This window comes from Esox lucius, chromosome 11 (genome assembly GCF_011004845.1).
Source record: "Esox lucius isolate fEsoLuc1 chromosome 11, fEsoLuc1.pri, whole genome shotgun sequence".
Taxonomy (NCBI): domain Eukaryota; kingdom Metazoa; phylum Chordata; class Actinopteri; order Esociformes; family Esocidae; genus Esox; species Esox lucius.
Genome location: NC_047579.1, coordinates 9,257,913 through 9,278,871, shown reverse-complemented (window position 1 = coordinate 9,278,871; position 20,959 = coordinate 9,257,913). Strand labels below are relative to the sequence as shown.

At 43.8% G+C, this 20,959-nt stretch overlaps 1 protein-coding gene across 8 annotated transcripts; it reads left to right on the top strand.

The window, feature by feature from the left end:
* Positions 1 to 35: 35 nt before the first annotated feature.
* On the top strand, positions 36 to 20,313 carry wipi1 (WD repeat domain, phosphoinositide interacting 1). 8 transcript variants are annotated; one of them, XR_004576486.1, is made up of 15 exons: positions 36 to 486; positions 3,542 to 3,624; positions 4,841 to 5,007; positions 6,756 to 6,852; positions 7,265 to 7,362; positions 8,093 to 8,185; positions 8,318 to 8,388; positions 13,141 to 13,248; positions 13,830 to 13,908; positions 14,096 to 14,181; positions 14,497 to 14,604; positions 14,882 to 15,021; positions 15,119 to 15,219; positions 17,549 to 18,221; positions 18,291 to 20,313. XR_004576486.1 is itself a non-coding variant. In XM_034295511.1 (14 exons), exons 1-14 carry the CDS (start codon positions 359 to 361, stop codon positions 17,597 to 17,599), a joined length of 1,410 nt encoding a protein of 469 aa, XP_034151402.1. In that variant the 5' UTR covers positions 36 to 358; the 3' UTR covers positions 17,600 to 20,313. The 8 variants fall into 8 exon arrangements, 1 of the variants encoding a protein (XP_034151402.1); XR_004576491.1 differs by having other exon boundaries at positions 17,549 to 18,255; positions 18,624 to 20,313; XR_004576490.1 differs by having other exon boundaries at positions 17,549 to 18,425; positions 18,659 to 20,313.
* The last annotated feature ends 646 nt before the right edge of the window (positions 20,314 to 20,959 follow it).

The window sequence follows — 20,959 nt, the reverse complement described above, 5'->3', positions numbered from 1 at the left end:
CGAGCCGGATGATAACATTGCATTTTGTTCCAGCCAACTGCGACGGGAAATCCGAGTGACGGAACAAGCTGTCAGCTGTTCTTGTTTTCCTTGGTTTTTCTGCTGTTCTTTCACCAGAGCCGCGGGTCTCTCTATTGAAAAATTATATTCATGAAAGTCAGAGTTGGATTCTAAACACACGTAACATACTGAGTTGAAAACTCGCGAGCCCTTGTTTAGAACGATTTTTTGTTGAAAAGGCGATCAAGATTTCTTCTCCACTGGATCCTCTGTCCGACGCTATCGTGCCAAGAGGCGAAGCCGATCCCAGGCCTCCGATCCAGGGCGGAGGGAGGGAAAGAGGTCGCTGGGAATCGGGATGGAGACGGAAGCGGGAGCGGAAGGTCCTATTGGGCCGGGAGAGCCGGGCAGCTCGGGCGAACCGGGGCCCCGGCCGGGGACAGGGCTGGCTGGTCTTGGCTGCGCCTCTTTCAACCAAGACTCCACGTAAGCGTCTCTGAAACCACCGCTGCCTGCAGGGCGTCTTGCTTAACATAGCTACAACAGAATGTTGTCTTTGCAAATTGTCATATTTACTATAAACTAAGCTATGAATGCATTTGGTATAGCATATAACTGACATTTTAATTTTAAGATTAATAAATGAAATATCCGATTGATTTTATAGAATTGGATAGAGGCTTTGGAATCAGATTATCCAAGTGCCCGGTGTTACACATCACCTGAGCAAAAAAAGCTAATTAGCCAACGCTTAAAGCCTTAACAACCAGATTTGTTCTAACTGCTTTGAAAACTTCCGAGTGAAAGTTTTTCGCCCAGGCTTCTCCAGAGAAAGATGGTGAGGTTTAAAGAGTGAATGGAACTTTTCTGGAGCCAAAACAACATGGTTCCAAAAGGATTGCTGTTAATATCACGAATGGCCATTACAATACAAACTTTTTAGGGTACTCCTATCCCCCATCTTTGGGTTAATGTAGGGCAGGGCTGTAGAAAACAAGTGTGGGTATATGTGTCTAATGCAAACACTAACCCAGAGAAAGCCTGACATGCCAATCTTAACTAATCTACACTAACAGGTATGTCTCAAATGACATCCAGTGCCTAAACAGGGCCCTACTTCAGAACAGGACTCTTGTCAAAGCAGGATCACAAGTAGTGTGCTGGATAGAGACAAGTAGTGTACTGGATAGAGACAAGTAGAGCACTGGATAGAGACAAGTAGAGCACTGGATAGAGACACGTAGTGCACTGGATAGAGACAAGTAGTGTACTGGATAGAGACAAGTAGTGTACTGGATAGAGACAAGTAGTGTACTGGATAGAGACAAGTAGTGTACTGGATAGAGACAAGTAGTGTACTGGATAGAGACAAGTAGTGTACTGGATAGAGACAAGTAGTGCACTGGATAGAGACAAGTAGTGCACTGGATAGAGACAAGTAGTGCGCTGGATAGAGACAAGTAGTGTACTGGATAGAGACAAGTAGTGTACTGGATAGAGACAAGTAATGTACTGGATAGAGACAAGTAGTGTACTGGATAGAGACAAGTAGTGTACTGGATAGAGACAAGTAGTGTACTGGATAGAGACAAGTAGTGCACTGGATAGAGACAAGTAGTGCACTGGATAGAGACAAGTAGTGCGCTGGATAGAGACAAGTAGTGTGCTGGATAGAGACAAGTAGTGCGCTGGATAGAGACAAGTAGTGCACTGGATAGAGACAAGTAGTGCACTGGATAGAGACAAGTAGTGCACTGGATAGAGACAAGTAGTACACTAGATACAGACAAGGGTGTTTGTTGTAACTGATCCTGGTTCTTATATGGCCTGTTCACCTGGTCTGTAACCGACTGGCAGTCAGGAAATAATTCACACACATGTTTTGTTGTAGGTGAATACACATGTAGAGACCGACACACACTTATTCATAGCTTCTGCCCTCTCAGCTTAATCCTGGGTATTATAACCTTGGTATAGATCCAGTGTAGAGTAGATCTACTGTCCTGTAGGAGTTGGATGTGCTCTAACTTGCAATTACTTCAGAAGCACCCAGTTCACTTTCCTTTTCCAGCTTGACTTTAGGCAATGTTGACTTTCATGATGTGATGCTCTGGGCAAATAAGTATGAGGTTGGTTGAGAGAAAATGAATATGTGAATTTCAAGTTGATTTGACAAAGTCCTGTGTGTAACAGATCCTCAAAATAAATGGGATTATTTTTAGTCAGAGTAGTCCCAATGAAAACTAAATTAAAAGAAATACAAAGAAGTTCAGGATAATGATTTACTCCATTTATTTATCAGTAAATGATTCAGTAAGATAAACGTGAACAAAATCAGCTCAAAGCAAGCTCAAAGTACAGTGAACACAAAGAACTTACTTTGCAAATCCTCCTACTGTGTAATCAGTTAAGAAAACCCAAACACCTTTTATTTCCTTCCCAGAATATGACTTCTGGTTAGAACCTGTTTCAGAGCAGGACTGGACATGAACTCCCAGCATTCAGACCCATCCAGGGGGAAAAGTAGTGGCTCTGAGAACCAGATGTAGGTTTTAGAAAGGGCCTTCTGCAAAAACCCAGTGAACCTATTAAACACTTCAGTTGTACTTCCCAACTGGCACCCTTATTCCTCTATACGGGTAATGCACTACTTTTAACCAGAGACCTGTAGTCTCTAGGCAGAAAACGTGTACTATTTAGATAGCATGCTGGCATTTGCAGTGTTCCTCCTTAACACAACCTAATTAGATGGCTGTCCTCACTGCCATATCAGCTGAATAATATAACCCTGTTTGTTGAAGACAAACAGGGTTACATTCTTTTTAAACAGGTTACTTTGACAAAGAGTGCAAATAGTTCACTTCAGAATTAGCTTGCAAGGCAAATTATGTTAATCATTGTTTTTACTCTTTGCCAGTTCAGGGGCATTCCCTTGGTAGGTAGGAAATGATATAACTTATAACTAATAAGATTAAATTTTATGTATATAACCAAGTAATAACAATATTATTATTCAGCATGTTATACAGAAATAACATTGAAAAATGTAATTGTCTTAGCCTTCCAAACAAGCAAAGAATAACATGATTATTTAATGTATTTATTAGCGAGTCATAATGATACTAAGCACTATTTTACAAATTTTTAACAGAAACTAAATTATGTATTTCCTTCATGTAGTTTCGGGAAGTAGAACAGAATTTGCATGAGGAAAGAGTGATACTTTCAAATTCTCTGTTTTTGTTTATGTTCCACTGCACCTCATTTGAAAGCGTCCTAACGGCAAAACATAATAAAGGAAGTAACTGTTTGTAGAGTTGAAATCCCAAACCATGTAATTCTCTAGAAGCTAAAGCACTAATTTGAGTCCAAAGTATAGGATTACATGTTCTGGTGTGCCTGAAGTATGAGTCACACTTAATTCACATACACACTTGAGTCACACTTAATTCACAATATACTATCAATAGAACTGTTATCAATGTTTATCAACTGGTTCTCCAACTCTGCATGTTTTGTTTCTGTTTCTGTGTGTCCCCAGGTCATTGGCAGTGGGGACCAAAACAGGCTACAAACTGTTCTCTGTGACCTCAGTGGATAAACTGGACTGCATCCACGACAGCGGTTAGTATGGCCTCATTCCAAACAAAGCCCTAGACCCTTGCTCTGGCCTAGTCCCGGTCCCAAACGGGAACCTTCCTTATCGGCTCTGTACCCATTGTCCAAATGCCTCCTTAAGTATGGCCCCTACCAAACTGACCCCAGGCCTTATTCCTCTTTCCCATCCTCAGAGGCTATTTTTAGACAAGGCCACGTGTATTTACCTCAATATGTCCCCGTCCCAAACACATCCCTACACCCTTTGCGCTAAAACCCAAACCTTGTCCCCAGGCTATCTTCCTCAGTATGGCCCCATATCAAACCCCGCCCCCTATCCCTGCTTGACCTCGTTGACTGCCTCCTATGCCGGCTTAGATTAGGTAATGACGTCCTGATAAAGGGGCCATGAAGTCCGTCTCAATTAGAACAACGTTTAGGTCTGCAAGGTCCGTGGTGTTAGTTTGGGTCAAGCATATTCCAGAATGGACATAGTTCCAATCACTTCATAAAATTAATGTGTCCTGTTTCTTGTGCAAAGTGTATTTCGCGAGCACATGATTTGAAAATCTGTTTTTTGTTTTTGCATGTTCTAAGTGCCCCTGGTGTGACACTGTTGGAGAGGCGGGTCAAGGCGCGGTTTATGAAATGGGGTATCTATATTCTATATACCAGAGTTCTCCACTGGAGTCTGATACCGGGTCCATTCAGGGCTCTAACTTTAAGATAATGTGGCTGAGCAGTACCATTGTTCAGCCCTTAGAAACGGGATAACGTTCCGGTTTTGCTTTGTAGCCCCGGGGCGTTAGTGTCAGTTACAGGGAAACTGATCGCCAGGCTCCTCCTCGCAACAACAGGAGTTCCCTGTTTTCCAATGGGCGCCCTACACCCCCTGCACCCCTCTTGATCGGAGCTCCACAGGATCTAGTCCAAAGCGCCGCACAAAATAGGGAGTAGGGTTTGCATTTGGGACTTTCAAGTGTGGTTAGACTGACACCATGGGGTTTGGCAGACGAAAGGATATGGATCGGAGTAATTAACCACCCTGATTGCTGGCGCAAACATCTCGCGGTCACGTCATTCTTTTAGGCTGACTTTGTGAGTCACAGTACATTTTGAGCTGGTTTCCAGCTTGTAAAAAAAAGTTAGGGAGGTACCGTTTGAAAGACCTCCGGGCCCCAAGACGCCGACCTCCGCAGGCTAACCGGCGTTGGTTCCCTACGGGGCCCCTCTTCCCCCTCAGAGGCCCCGGACGTGTACATCGTGGAGCGGCTGTTCTCCAGCAGCCTGGTGGTGGTGGTCAGTCTGTCCATGCCCCGCCGCATGAACGTCTACCACTTCAAGAAGGGAACGGAGATCTGCAACTACAGCTACTCTGACGACATCCTCTCCGTACGCCTCAACAGACAGGTACACACACACACACCCACACGCACAAACACACACACGCACACACACACAAGCACACACGCACACACATACACACACACACAAGCACACACGCACACACATACACACACACACACATACACACACACACACAGACACGCACCCACACACACACAGACACGCACCCACACGCACGCACACAAACACGCGCACACAGGCATTGATTCACAAGTTCTCCACATTGATTCCCACACTCACTCTCCAGGGACATATAGTCTCTCTCACTCACACACACGCTAACTCTCAGACTCATACACTCACACTAACGCACACATTCACACTAACGCACACACTCACAATAACTCGCACACTCAGAATAACTCACACTAACTCTCACACTAACTCTCACACTCACAATAACTCTCACACTCACACACTCACACTAACTCACACACTAACTCTCACACTCACACTAACTCACACACTCATACTAACTCACACTAACTCACACTAACTCACACACTCACACTAACTCTCACACTCACACTAACTCACACACTCACACTAACTCACACACTCACACTAACTCATACTAACTCACACACTCATACTAACTCACACTAACTCACACTAACTCACACACTCACACACTAACTCTCACACTAACTCACACACTCATACTAACTCACACTAACTCACACACTCACAATAACTCACACACTCATACTAACTCACACTAACTCACACACTCACACACTAACTCTCACACTCACACTAACTCACACACTTACACTAACTCACACACTAACTCTCACACTCACACTAACTCACACACTCATACTAACTCACACTAACTCACACACTCACAATAACTCACACACTCATACTAACTCACACTAACTCACACACTCACACACTAACTCTCACACTAACTCTAACTCACACACTCACACTGTGTACACCCACATTCTTGACTTATTATTATTATATTTTTAGTTAATGTTGTAAATGGTCATTGTGTGGATTGTATTGTCCTTATTTCTATTGACTTTTATTAACATAGGAGGCGAGACGTTTCACTAGACTGGCGACAACATCTGCTTTGATTTGCATGTGATCGATGCGACGTTTTGTCAGACACAAACGCGTTTATTGTTGGAATGGTGAGGAGTCCAAGTCTATGATTAACAAACACACAGGAACAAAGAACAGGTCTCAAAACATATGTTAAAGGTTATCACAACAGATAGCAAAACCTTTCATCAGAATGCAGGGTGAGAAAGAGGAAGAGAGAGAGGAAGATGTAGAGGAAGAATCAATAATTCACTCAATGTGATAAATACTTGAAACAGAGAGCAGACATAGGGGAAAAATTCAACTGAATTGAGAACAAGAGTGGAAGAGAAATAGACAGCCTAGAGAGGTGCTGACTGGCACTGTACAGAATAGTAACACAATAGCCATTGAACTGACGCTCAACTCAAGTTCCCTGTAGAAACATTGTTGTTTAGGGAACCGTCGCATAGAGAAACTGCAATATGTGCTGTTGTCAGCAGCCATTGATTTTGAACACTTAAAACTTTATTGGGAAATGTTTTGCTGGTACAGGCTAATAAGACAGGAAATAAACACAAACCACAGTGTACACACTGACAGTATCCTCCCTCTCTCTCTCTTTGTCTAATTCTGTCTAATTCTGTGTGTTTCTGTTTCTTTTTCTGTCTCACTCTGTACATCTGTCTTTCTCTTTCTGCGTGTCTCTGTAATAGAGGCTGGTTGTTTGTCTGGAGGAGTCGGTCTTCATCCACAACATTAAAGACATGAAGCTGCTTAAGACCCTACTCAACACACCATGCAACCCCTCAGGTACCACTCACACACACACACACACACAAAGACACAGACACACACACACACACATACAGACACACAAAGACACAGACACACACACACACACACAGACAGACACACAAAGACACAGACACACTCACACACACAAAAACACAGACCCACACACACACACACACACAGACACACAAAGACACAGACACACACACAAAGACACAGACACACACCCACACACACAGACACACAAAGACACACACACACACACACAGACACACAGGTTGATGGATGTAGTGCTTCTTCCACCTGGGTCCTGTCCAGGGACACACATATGGGACAGAAACAGGACCTGCACTCCTATCGGTTCGCCGTACCGGATAGTCCAAGTCAACCTCCTTTTTATCCTGTGTTCCCGTCCCCCTCCTCCGTCCAGGTCTGTGTGCCCTGTCCATCAACCACTCAAACTCCTACCTGGGCTACCCAGGCAGTGCCACCATCGGGGAGATCATCATCTATGACGCCAACAACCTGGTAATTGGTATAATTCATATCCCCGAACCAGTACAGCGAATCAACACCCTTTTAACGCCGTAGTGGTTTCAGACGTTGTGCTCAAATCGAATGACGTCACCGTTGTTATGGAGCTGAGCTGCATGTGTGCGTGTACTCACAGAAAGCTGCGTGTGTGCGCGTACTCACAGAAAGCTGCATGTGTGCGCGTACTCACAGAAAGCTGCATGTGTGCGCGTACTCACAGAAAGCTGCATGTGTGCGCATACTCACAGAAAGCTGCATGTGTGCGCATACTCACAGAAAGCTGCATGTGTGCGCGTACTCACAGAAAGCTGCATGTGTGCGCGTCCTCACAGAAAGCCGCATGTGTGCATGTACTCACAGAAAGCCATATGGGTGCGCGTACTCACAAGAAGCCATATGTGTGCGCGTACTCACCGAAAGCTGTATGGGTGCGTGTACTCACAGAAAGCCATCGACAAATCTGTTCCTCAGTCGAACATCCACCGTTATCTCTCTCCAACCCATTCTCATCCCCTCTTTTTCTCTCCTCCTCCCTCCGCTCATCCTCCGCTCATCCTACCAACTCTTTCGCCTCTCTCTCCCACTGTCTCTCTCTCCCACTGTCTCTCTCTCCCACTGTCTCTCTTTCCCACTGTCTCTCTTTCCCACTGTCTCTCTCTCCCACTGTCTCTCTTTCCCACTGTCTCTCTCTCCCACTGTCTCTCTCTCCAACCCTCTCTCTCAGAGCACTGTGACCATGATCCCGGCACACGATAGCCCCCTGGCAGCTCTCACCTTTAACGCCTCGGGCACCAAGCTGGCCAGTGCATCGGAGAGGGTGAGCACTACCTAGCACGACAGGGCGGGGCACTGCCCCAGAAATGGCAAGAAAATGTTGTTCTTTTAGAAAACTAAACTCTAAATAGATACCTCCCTGACTGTGAACGATGGTCTACTTCTCTCTCTCTAGGGTACTGTGATCCGCGTGTTCTCCGTCCCAGAGGGACAGCGTCTGTTTGAGTTCCGTAGAGGGATGAAGAGGTCAGTGCTAATAATGAACAGTGCTAATAATGGACAGTGCTAATAATGAACAGTGCTAATAATGGACAGTGCTAATAATGAACAGTGCTAATAATGAACAGTGCTAATAATGGACAGTGCTAATAATGAACAGTGCTAATAATGAACAGTGCTAATAATGAACAGTGCTAATAATGGACAGTGCTAATAATGGACAGTGCTAATAATGAACAGTGCTAATAATGGACAGTGCTAATAATGGACAGTGCTAATAATGGACAGTGCTAATAATGGACAGTGCTAATAATGAACAGTGCTAATAATGGACAGTGCTAATAATGGACAGTGCTAATAATGAACAGTGCTAATAATGAACAGTCACACGGATGCACACGCCTCTGGGGAAAATGTTATCCAACAGTACAGAATGTGTACACACACATACACACACACGCACATACCACTACCATTAAAACGTTTGGGGTGACATTTTCGATGAAAACACATGAAGTTAGTCAGTATCGGATCGGTAATTGGTATCCCACAAAATGGGTTTCAAAAATAAAAAAGTGGTTTGGGTGTGTCCCGATTATATATCATTTCTAACAATGGAAATCAAATGTTGCAACTTTGTTGCATTAGTTCCCATACATGTGTTGCACTTGGGGGCTGCTTTGCTTTCACCCTTCAGCCTAGTTCATCCCAAACCAGCTGGATGGAGTTTAAGTCTGGAGACTCTGCCATTCCATTATTTGAAGTCTATTGTCTTGTTCTTTTCTTCTAAGAGATTCTGACATAGCCTGGAGGTATGTTTGGGGTCATTATTTTGTAGAAGGATGAATCGCTGACCAACCAGGAGTACACCAGAGGGTTTTGCATGGTGCTCGCAGTTTTGGTTCAGGGTGCCTCTCAGTCTGAATAAGTCACAACACTGGATCCAGCAAATGAGCCCCAGACCATTACTCTTCCTCCTCCATGTTTTTCCTGGCTCTAAATTAGCTTGGTACCCCAACTTCTTGATGTCATCCTACGGTTGTTGAGTGACATTCCGAATAAGTTGATGGTCATCTCGGTCAGTGGACAGTCGTTTTCGCCATCTGCCAGTCTGTAGCTTTGTTGTCCCCAATGTCTGTTGCTTGACCTTGTTCTCATGAACTGCCATCTTGACGCTCACTGTATCCCTGCCAGTAAAGCCAGAATTGAACCCTTAATTTCCTCACTCAAAGCTTTTCTTTTCAACTTTTTGTCATGCTGAAAAGTATTTTTTTAATTCAAATTACCTTTGAGGTACTACTTGCACTGTTTTTGCCATCCAGCTGGTCCTATTGCTAGAGGATAGTGATGACCACTTTTTATACTTTTCCTTGTTAAGTGAGATTTGGTTTAGGTAATCACCTAATCAGTACCTCATTAAGTAAAATGAGGTGTGCCTGTGTTGGAATCTAACAGACACACTACGCTATGTGAACTACACTTTGTTAATCAAAATCGAGAGGGATGTGTTTGTTGCCGACGCAGTTCGTCCAACGCAATATAATCATGAAGTTTTACTTTAGGCTTACTATAATGTAGCAACTGAAGCTTGTAGCCAGCAAAGGTTTTCAGGTTTTCCCACTTAAAAGCATGTAGAGGTCAGTAATTTTTATCATAGGTACTCTTCAACTGAGTGACGGAATCTAAAACAAAAATCCAGAAAATAACATTATATGGTTTTTGTGTAATTAATTTGCATTTTATTGCATGACATAAGTATTTGATCACCTACCAACCAGTAAGAATTCCGTCTCTCACAGACCTGTTGGTTTTTCTTTAAGAAGCCCTCCTGTTCTTCACTCATTACCTGTATTAACTGCAACTCGTTACCTGTATAAAAGACGTCATTTATAATGCATACGCTATTTAACAAGGGGTAGTCAGTCAGTCACTCACTCAGTAAGAGACATTCGGTCTGGGAAAAAGTACTGATACACACACTGAAATAATTTGCCAAGTTTTAAATTGAAAACCAACAAACAAATACAATTAGCAGCACTATGCACTTTTTGTGTGCATAAGCATTCAAATAATTAACATTAAAGATGTCACCATGTGCCAACGAGAGCTATGTTTCCCCAATGCAGGTTTTAATGAACACAACCTTAAGTAAGCAGATTCAGTGTGCATATGAACGCAATACAAATAAAGCAATGTGCATGTAACAACAATACAACCATATGTAAACAAATCCAATGTGCAGGTGTTGACATTAAAATAACAAGTTTCAAGGTTTATTTGTCAAATGCACTGAACAACACAGCGTCATCCTGAACAATTACATTCTTGTGACATGGCACCTGACAACTATGTAGTGAGAGTTAAGAAGAATACATAAGCAAAAATATAGCCAGACAAAAAATCATAAAATAAAGCAACACTGTACAATAGCAGCAGTTAAAAAAAAAAAAGAGTACTGTAAACTAGCAGCAATCTGGGTGGTATTATTGAACATTTAGATATGGCAAGTATGGCAGTAATATACATAACAATGTAAACTAGCAGCAATTGGTAGAATTATTGAATATTATAGATACATATGAGTGTAATACGCTTATGAATGGTGGCAGAGCACACTACAACTACGTAGTGAGAATTTAAGAAGAAAGATTTATACACTGCAAAAAGCAAGACGATAAAGCAATAATATATAACACTGTACATAGCAGCAATATTGGTAGTAGTACTGAGTATTATAGATATGGCAAGTATGGCAGTAATATACATAAAAATGTAAACTAGCATCACTTTTGAAAGAGTAGGATGGGGGAGTATGAACAGTATGGAAGAAGAACTCAGTATTATAGATACATATTATAACCACTGACAGGTGAAGTGAATAACACTGATAATCTATATAAATATATACACCTATCAGCTATAACATTATGACCACTGACAGGTGAAGTGAATAACACTGATAATCTATATAAATATATACACCCATCAGCCATAACATTATGACCACTGACAGGTGAAGTGAATAACACTGATAATCTATATAAATATATACACCGATCAGCCATAACATTATGACCACTGACAGGTGAAGTGAATAACACTGATAATCTATATAAATATATACACCCATCAGCCATCACATTATGACCACTGACAGGTGAAGTGAATAACACTGATAATCTATATAAATATATACACCCATCAGCCATCACATTATGACCACTGACAGGTGAAGTGAATAACACTGATAATCTATATAAATATATACACCCATCAGACATAACATTATGACCACTGACAGGTGAAGTGAATAACACTGATAATCTATATAAATATATACACCCATCAGCCATCACATTATGACCACTGACAGGTGAAGTGAATAACACTGATAATCTCGTTATCATGGCACCTGTCCGTGGGATATATTAAGCAGCAAGTGAACATTCTGTCCTCAAAGTTAATGTGTTAGAAAAAATGGGCAAGCATACGGATCTTTGCGACTTTGACAAGGGCTGAATGCAAGTGCTGAATGCATGTGGTCTGATCCAACAGACAAGCTACTGTAGCTTAAATTGCTGAAAAAGTTAATGCTGTTACTGATAGAAAGATGTCAGAACACACAGGGCATCACAGTTTGTTGCGTATGGGGCTGCTGACCCCTGTCCACTGCCAAAAATGCCTACAATGTGCATGTGCACATAAGAACTGGACCACGGAGCAATGGAAGAAGGTGGCCTGGTATGATTATGGGTTTTTTTACATCACATGGATGGATGGTATGTGTGCGTCGCTTACCTGGAGAACACATGGCACCAGGATGCACTATGGGAAGAAGGCAAGCTGGCGGAGGCAGTGTGAAGCTTTGGGCAATGTTCTGCTGGGAAACCTTGGGTCCTGCCATTCATGTGGATGTTACTTTGACATGTACCACCTACCTGAGCATTGTTGATGACTGGTCAGATGTGCATCCTTTCATGGCAACGGTATTCCCTGATGGCATTGGCCTCTTTCAGCAGGATAATGCACCCTGCTACAAAGCAAACATGGTTCAGGAATGGGTTGAGGAACACAACAATGAGTTCAAGGTGTTGACTTGACCTCCAAATTCATCATGATGGTATTCATCATGACCCCACTTTGTCACAGAGGGGATGCATTTGAACCCCACTTTGTCGCAGAGGGGATGCATTTGAACCCCACTTTGTCTCAGAGGGGATGCATTTGAACCCCACTTTGTCGCCGAGGGGATGCATTTGAACCCCACTTGGTCGCAGAGGGGATGCATTTGAACCCCACTTGGTCGCAGAGGGGATGCATTTGAACCCCACTTTGTCGCAGAGGGGATGCATTTGAACCCCACTTTGTCGCAGAGGGGATGCATTTGAACCCCACTTTGTCGCAGAGGGGATGCATTGTTGGCATGTAGATGTTGTTGGGAGTGACAGGCAACAGGTTTCGGCTACTGGCCCAACTCTTTTACCAGTAGCTCTTTGCTGTGCCAATCTCTTATCTTATCTCAACTGCATGGCTCAATGCATCACATAGTTTAGTTGTTAATAGGCTAGTGTTAGAGTGAAAACAGGTCAATAGGAAGGAAAAGCTGTACTGTTTCTTTGGTCAATCAAACTGAATTTAATCATGTTCTGAAAGCGTGTGTCTTATCTGTATGAGCGAGTCTACTCTCGTGTAGATCCCTCCAACATCCTCCAGTTTAGGGAAGCCTGGTTTTCAACAAGGCTGAGGGGTGATTTCCAATAACTGTGTGTGTGTTTTCAGGTATGTCACCATCAGTTCCCTGTCCTTCAGCCCTGACACCCAGTTCCTCTGTGCCTCCAGCAACACTGAAACTATACACATCTTTAAACTGGAACAGCACGGACCCAGGTACACAGACACACACACATATCTCATGTGTGGCTTAAGGCACTTCTGTTCTCTGGAGACCCCATGATCTTAGAACAACAAGACACAAGACTTTTGTGTCTAACACAACAGCACACACCAGCAGACCCACTTCCTCATAGACACAGATACAACAGAAGAGAACACAGGAAACCCCGCCCCTTCCTGTTGTTGTTTTTCTCGCTCTCTCCATTTCAGTATAAGTTAATGGCTTCTCTTAGGTCATTGTTGCCAAAGCAAAGTGATACTCATAAAAGGGTTGAAGACAGCAAAGAAAAACATTAATGGTAAATGTAATATAACAAAAAACATATCTAATATATAGGCTGTATACAGTACATACTGTACCCTCAGGTACTCTACACACAGTTTATAAAAAAAGACAAAATATCCAATACAGAAATGTGAATTCTACAATACATGACGTAATTCTACAGACAAAATGTAAAATACTGGCTGTACCCGTGTTGTCAATGACTTACAGAATAATAATAAATAAATAATAATGTTGTGGAGAAAACAGCCAGGTCATCCCTGTCTCTGTCCCTTTCCTCTCTCTGTAGTGTCGAGGAGGAGTGTCCGACCTGGGGATCCTATGTGGGAAAGATGTTCTCAGCAGCAAGCAGCTATTTACCAGCCCAGGTTTCCAATACATTTCTGTTTACTTAGGATCATTTGGGTCTTTTTAAAAAGAAAAAGTGTAATTGTATCGAATAACATCGGTGTCGTTAGGAGTTCCATTTGTAATTCAGCACATTGCGTTCATTTGTACATGTGATTTGTAAATGTATGTATTTTGTTTACTCTCGTCTTCAACTGTTTTCATCAGGTGTCTGGAATGATGAGTCAGGACCGAGCCTTTGCCACCGTGCGCCTCCTACTGGCCGAACAGAGAAACGTCTGCACACTCGCCATGTTAGTGTGTGTGTGTGTGTTTCCGTCTGTGTGTGTTTGCCTCTGTGTGTGTTTGTGTCCGTGTTTGTTTATGTTTGTGTGTGTTTTGTCCCATGAGGGCTTGTCTTATTGCTTGGGCTTGGCTACAACATACTGTACCACCACATTTCAGCATTCTACTGTATTCTCTTTGTCATAGTATGACAATAATATACTGTAACACTGTAAAGTACATTAAGCTGTCCTGCTCCAAAACCAATGACCCTGACTGAGGAATGCATCTGCTCCTGTTGAGTGAGAGGGTGTCATGGCTGGCTTGGTCTCTCTGTTTGGCAGGATCCAGAAGCTTCCTCGTCTTCTGGTGGCCTCTTCCGACGGCCAGCTGTTCATCTACAACATAGACCCTCAAGAGGGAGGAGAGTGTGTCCTAGCCCAGAAACACAGGTGAGACGTCAACTGAGCCTTGAACACATTCGATACCGGCCCTATTATTGGTGTTTAAAGTGTCTGGTATTAGTGTTGTTTTCAAAATGATCTAGTCACCTTCCCCTCCCTCCCTCCCTCCCTACCTCCCTCCCGCCCACCCTCCCTCACTCACCCTCCGTCGCTCACTCCCTCCCTCCCTCGCTCTCTCACTCTCTCTCTCTCACTCCTTATGCTCTGTCATTTTTCTCTGTATTTCACTCTCCCTGTTGCTCTCTCCTTCTTTCTCCCTCTCTAGGTTGTTTGGTGAGGATGAGGACAAGGAGGAGGGGGCTGAGGCTGAAGGGTTAGAGGTCAGCTTGCCCGCCCAGGCCTGTCCGTCATACGCCGCCACCGTCGCCATACCAACCAGCGGCCCTGTCCCTGCCACGCTCACAGGTGAGGGAGATGGAGAAATAGCAATTGTGTGTGTGTGTGTGTGTGTTTGTATACGTGCGTGTTTGAAGGGGTGACCCGTTTCCCTCTCTATCCCAAGGGTACTCTGAGGACGGCGGGGCCAGGAAGGGCGAAGTCATCCCGGAACACGAGTTTGCCGCCGGTCCAGTCTGCCTGGATGATGAGAACGAGTTTCCTCCTGTGAGCAACCGGAACCCCTAACACCCTCACGCAGACCCCAACGCGCCAAGCTTCTAAAACGGCTTTGTTGAAAACCAGTTCTCTTCTATACAAGAAACAATAGTCCTTTCAGCAGGCTACCAGCCTGTCAGAGCTTAAGAAAGCAGCGTTTAGTAGCATTAAATAAAGGGTGAAACTCTACTGCATTCAAAAATAACAAGTCATTAGTGATATGCAACAGTAATAAATTTTGGAAGTAAATCAAGAATGGCAAGTAGGATAAAAGATTAAACCTAAATTGACCTAGTTTGTGTTTAAACTGTTGAAGACAAGGTCCAATCGGAAATGTAATTCTGCTTTTAAACAAACCTCTCTGGGACATGGATGGTACCATTCAGTACCCTGGGATTTATTAGGTTCTGTCTTGCTCAAGTACAGAATGCAGATTTATTTTCCCGATCCGACTCTGAGATTCGATGTAGAAACCTTTTGGTTCCAATCACAAGTTGACCAAACTCTCAAGGACTCTGGGACGAGCCAGGTTCCAGTACGAAATGATATATCACTTAGTCTTCCCTATACACGAGTGAGTTTTAAAACAAAGTTAGTTTGGATGAATTTTGTTTTAAAGGCAAATGTTGCGATACTCTCTGTGAATATCGATACTACTTTCATATATAATTCCTCTGGAATAGCAGTTGATGCTCATATACGATTTTATAAATGGTACCTTTTAAGTAAGCTGTGTTTAGTTAATCAAGTGTTACAGGGCATTGCCATGACTTGGGTTAAACACCAATTCTGTGTACAATTACATTGAATACATTGAAATTCAACTCTTATTTTCCTAAAATAATTTCTTACTGAAAGTTGAAGTTTAAAATGGGCATGCTCCGTGTTTAAGCCAGTAGCATGTGGCCAGTTTCTTTTTAGTGTCATAAATATCCACAAGGGGGTGCTGTTGACCCTCTGAAAGCCCCTGGGGTTCAGTCCATATCCAGAACTAACTCTATTTTAGATCTTATGTATATAGTCCAAGATAATTTCTTAAGCATAACTTAATTCTAGGTTTCTTGTTCCACTGGCTCCCGTTGGCAATGTCTCTGATCCTGTGTTTTCTGACGGAATTTCATGGTTTGTTTTACAGCATTGTATCATATGTTATTGGAATGAATCTCTGTATGTAATTCACTCTGATTCTCTGAGAAGGGAGTTTAAAGAGATATCCAGGTTACTATAGATGTTACTGTGTTTTTAAATATCTTGGCATGACTTTATAATGTATAACGGAATCTGTCTTGTCTGTCCCGTGTCTGATCAGAGAAACCCTTGTCTAGAGCAGGCATCAGAGTCTTTATCTTCACACATTTCTAGAGTTTCTAACTGTATTTTCCTTAGTGGTAACGGTGGACATGTCTCTGAGGGTTGGGGTCAATTCCATTTCAATTCAGTCAGTATAGGAAGCCCACTGAGTTGACTGAGGCTCTCCGTCCCAAATCGCACCCTACTCCCTTCATAGTGCACTACGTTTGGTCAGAGACCCCTATTCCCTTCATAGTGCACTACGTTTGGTTATAGCCCCCTACTCCCTTCATAGTGCACTACGTTTGGTCAGAGACCCCTATTCCCTTCATAGTGCACTACGTTTGGTTATAGCCCCCTACTCCCTTCATAGTGCACTACGTTTGGTCAGAGACCCCTACTCCCTTCATAGTGCACTACATTTGGTCAGAGACCCCTACTCCCTTCATAGTGCACTACGTTTGGTCAGAGACCCCTACTCCCTTCATAGTGCACTACGTTTGGTCAGAGACCCCTACTCCCTTCATAGTGCACTACGTTTGGTCAGAGACCCCTACTCCCTTCATAGTGCACTACGTTTGGTCAGAGACCCCTACTCCCTTCATAGTGCACTACGTTTGGTCAGAGACCCCTACTCCCTTCATAGTGCACTACGTTTGGTCAGAGACCCCTACTCCCTTCATAGTGCACTATGTTTGGTCAGAGACCCCTATTCCCTTCATAGTGCACTACGTTTGGTCAGAGACCCCTATTCCATTCATAGTGCACTACGTTTGGTCAGAGACCCCTATTCCATTCATAGTGCACTACATTTGGTCAGAGACCCCTACTCCCTTCATAGTGCACTACGTTTGGTCAGAGACCCCTATTCCATTCATAGTGCACTACATTTGGTCAGAGACCCCTACGGGTGCCTTTTGGGATGCAGGATGAATTCAAATGGAGGTAACCTCAACCCGGTTGTCTCCATTATAAGGCGCTCACAACCTTTTAACTATGACCCCGAAACCATTCCACCTGACCCCGGTCTGTTTTGGTGTTTCGGTAGATAAATTGGTGCCGCGACGGAACTCGAGGTGGCAAGGTTCGCCGTTCGTGAGAGGGTAGAGTGAAGGACAGGCGGACGGACAGACAGGCGGACAGGTGTGGAGGGCGACAGGCGACCGCAACGCCTGTTAGAACACACACCTGGTCCGGGACGACAGGATATTACAGCGTGAGCCAGGACACAAACAAGAAACAAATACATCCTCATCGTGGGGTGCACATCGCGGGGTGCTAAGTTATTTTGACTAGAAAAAAAGAGAGATGAATAAATAAATAAAAATCTCCAACTGGAAATATTGGGTGATTCCTAATTTAGAGGAGGAGGGAGGGGGCCGGGACTATGTGTTTGTGAGCCCCTGTGGCTGTGTTGGTGTGTGGTACAGCCCTGGGTCAGTTGTGTTAAATACTCTCCGCTGTGTCAAAGCACAGCTCTAGAATGTTGTCCAGATGGACCCTGTTCACCTTTTTGACAGGGACCCATTGGAGGCCAACAGGGCTTTGGTCAAAGGTAGTGGAGTAACAAAGACTAGGTTGCCATTTAAAGGACATTCAAGAGCTGCGCTTGACTTAAAGGGATATGTTACCTCTAAAACTCTTTTAGTATTTTGTGAGCTGCCTTTAGTTTGGAATTTGCCCTTTTGGACAGTTTTGTAGAGTCTAACAGCAACAGGGAGGTGGTTCCTGGGGAGACAGTACAACAACAGGGAGGTGGTTCCTGGGGGAGACAGTACAACAACAGGGAGGTGGTTCCTGGGGAGACAGTACAACAACAGGGAGGTGGTTCCTGGGGGAGACAGTACAACAACAGGGAGGTGGTTCCTGGGGAGACAGTACAACAACAGGGAGGTGGTTCCTGGGGGAGACAGTACAACAGGGAGGTGGTTCCTGGGGGAGACAGTACAACAACAGGGAGGTGGTTCCCAGGGGAGACAGTACAACAGGGAGGTGGTTCCCAGGGGAGACAGTACAACAGGGAGGTGGTTCCTGGGGGAGACAGTACAACAACAGGGAGGTGGTTCCCAGGGGAGACAGTACAACAGGGAGGTGGTTCCCAGGGGAGACAGTACAACAGGGAGGTGGTTCCTGGGGGAGACAGTACAACAACAGGGAGGTGGTTCCCAGGGGAGACAGTACAACAACAGGGAGGTGGTTCCTGGGGGAGACAGTACAACAACAGGGAGGTGGTTCCCAGGGGAGACAGTACAACAACAGGGAGGTGGTTCCTGGGGGAGACAGTACAACAACAGGGAGGTGGTTCCCAGGGGAGACAGTACAACAGGGAGGTGGTTCCTGGGGGAGACAGTACAACAGGGAGGTGGTTCCCAGGGGAGACAGTACAACAGGGAGGTGGTTCCTGGGGGAGACAGTACAACAGGGAGGTGGTTCCCAGGGGAGACAGTACAACAACAGGGAGGTGGTTCCTGGGGGAGACAGTACAACAGGGAGGTGGTTCCCAGGGGAGACAGTACAACAACAGGGAGGTGGTTCCTGGGGGAGACAGTACAACAACAGGGAGGTGGTTCCTGGGGGAGACAGTACAACAACAGGGAGGTGGTTCCTGGGGGAGACAGTACAACAGGGAGGTGGTTCCCAGGGGAGACAGTACAACAGGGAGGTGGTTCCCAGGGGAGACAGTACAACAGGGAGGTGGTTCCTGGGGGAGACAGTACAACAACAGTATGGAGATGTTTCTACTCACTTCTCTAAGTCACTCCGGGTAAAAGTTTTGATAAATGAATTTGATGTAAACACTGAACTGTAAATTAGTTAATGGGATTGTAACTGTAAGTTAGTTCATGGGATTTTTACCCCCAAAACTATTGTTTAGTATTTTTCCACTGATAATACAGTCTCAAAAAGTGAACATGTCAACAGGGATGTTTTCAGGAACGAGCACTAAAAAGTCACATGTTGATGCGATTTGCAGTATTTTTCCCCAGTTAACTGTTGAATTATTATCTAAAAAGGCAAGTCTCCAACTAAATGAGGTAACAAAGGACAAGTCCCAAATGTAACCGTATTACCCATTGTGTCTGAAATGTTGATCTGACGTGTCTCTGGTCCAAAGTAGTGCACTTTATAGGGAATAAGGTGAGAGTTAGGACACATGCATTGGTTCAAGTGTGCTGTGTGTTACATACGTTAGGACAGTGGCTCCCAACTACGCTCCTCAGGGACCCCCAATAGTACACATTTTCATTGTAGCCCCAGCCAAGCACAGCTGATTCAACTTGTCAACTAATTATCAGGCTCTCATTGAGTTGAATTGGGTGTGCTTGTCCAGGAATACAACAAAAATGTGTGCTGTTGGGGGTACTGGAGGACCGGAGTTGGGAGCCACTGCTTTAGGAGATGCATGACTGAAACAGAAACTATAACCACGGTTTTCATAGCCACATGCATTACTTGAGAAACATATTTTATTGACCAATTAAGTTGTATCATTTTAGAATTATAACTTTTTATTATTTCCGTTATTATTTTTGTTATTAACATGATGGTATTTCACTGAAAGATAAGGAATTGAACTGTTTTTAAGACTGTTTATTTTTATTCTGTGTATTTTGCTGTATTGATACTTATTAAATGTTTACATGTACGCCTCTTGGACACAATCCGGCAGGTGTTTTTTTATGTGCAGTATGTGCCTCTGATATCATTTCTTTAAGTGCGTCAGTATTTTGCGGATTGCACAAGACCAAAAAAACTACAAACAAATTAAGAAATAAAGAAGTAGACTAAGTAGGATGGAAATTATGCAAAGCATCTAACTTGTGTTGAGTGATTTATTTCCCTGAGCTTTGATTTAGTTTTGACTTATTTATATACAGCTAATGGAGTTGTTGCTGCTGGCTCTGTCCTGAGGGTCAGGTTTTTCATAAGTGATCTATCTGGATAATGACTACCTGACAGGCTTAAATATAAACTGTATACTGAACAAAAATATTAACACCTCATGTAAAGTTTTGGTCCCATGTTTCATGAGCTGAAATAAAATATTCCAGAAATGCTCAGAAAGGACGATCTTACAATAGCTTCTACTGGCGTCTAAACAAATAAAGCAGGCAGATGAGAAACAACTGAGTCACAACCCATTTTCAGGTCTCATTTATTGGTCTTAGTACCAAATGTATCTCCCCTCAACACAGGTTTTTTGTTTGCATTCCCGGGCCCTTCCGCTTAGAAAGGTGCTCGACCTACCCCAAGGAGTCACTAGAGCTCAACCAGACAAGTCAGCCCTCTGCATCCACACGTACACCCCCCCTCGGCAGCCATGGGACTCAAGCTGGCCCCCCACATGCATTGGTGTGACCAAGTCTCCAAAACCTGACCACAATGACACAGTTGTACTACAACGCTGTGATTTCCACCACTACATTTCCTCCACTGCATTTCCACCACTACATTTCCT

What these genes read in the sequence shown, in the direction of transcription:
- wipi1 (XM_034295511.1), top strand. Translation starts at nt 359, where the DNA reads ATGGAGACGGAAGCGGGAGCGGAAGGTCCTATTGGGCCGGGAGAGCCG. An exon ending in GGACTGCATCCACGACAGCG is followed by an intron (nt 3,625 to 4,840) that starts GTTAGTATGGCC and finishes CTTCCCCCTCAG; the next exon opens with AGGCCCCGGACGTGTACATC. An exon ending in CTGGAACAGCACGGACCCAG is followed by an intron (nt 13,249 to 13,829) that starts GTACACAGACAC and finishes CTCTCTCTGTAG; the next exon opens with TGTCGAGGAGGAGTGTCCGA.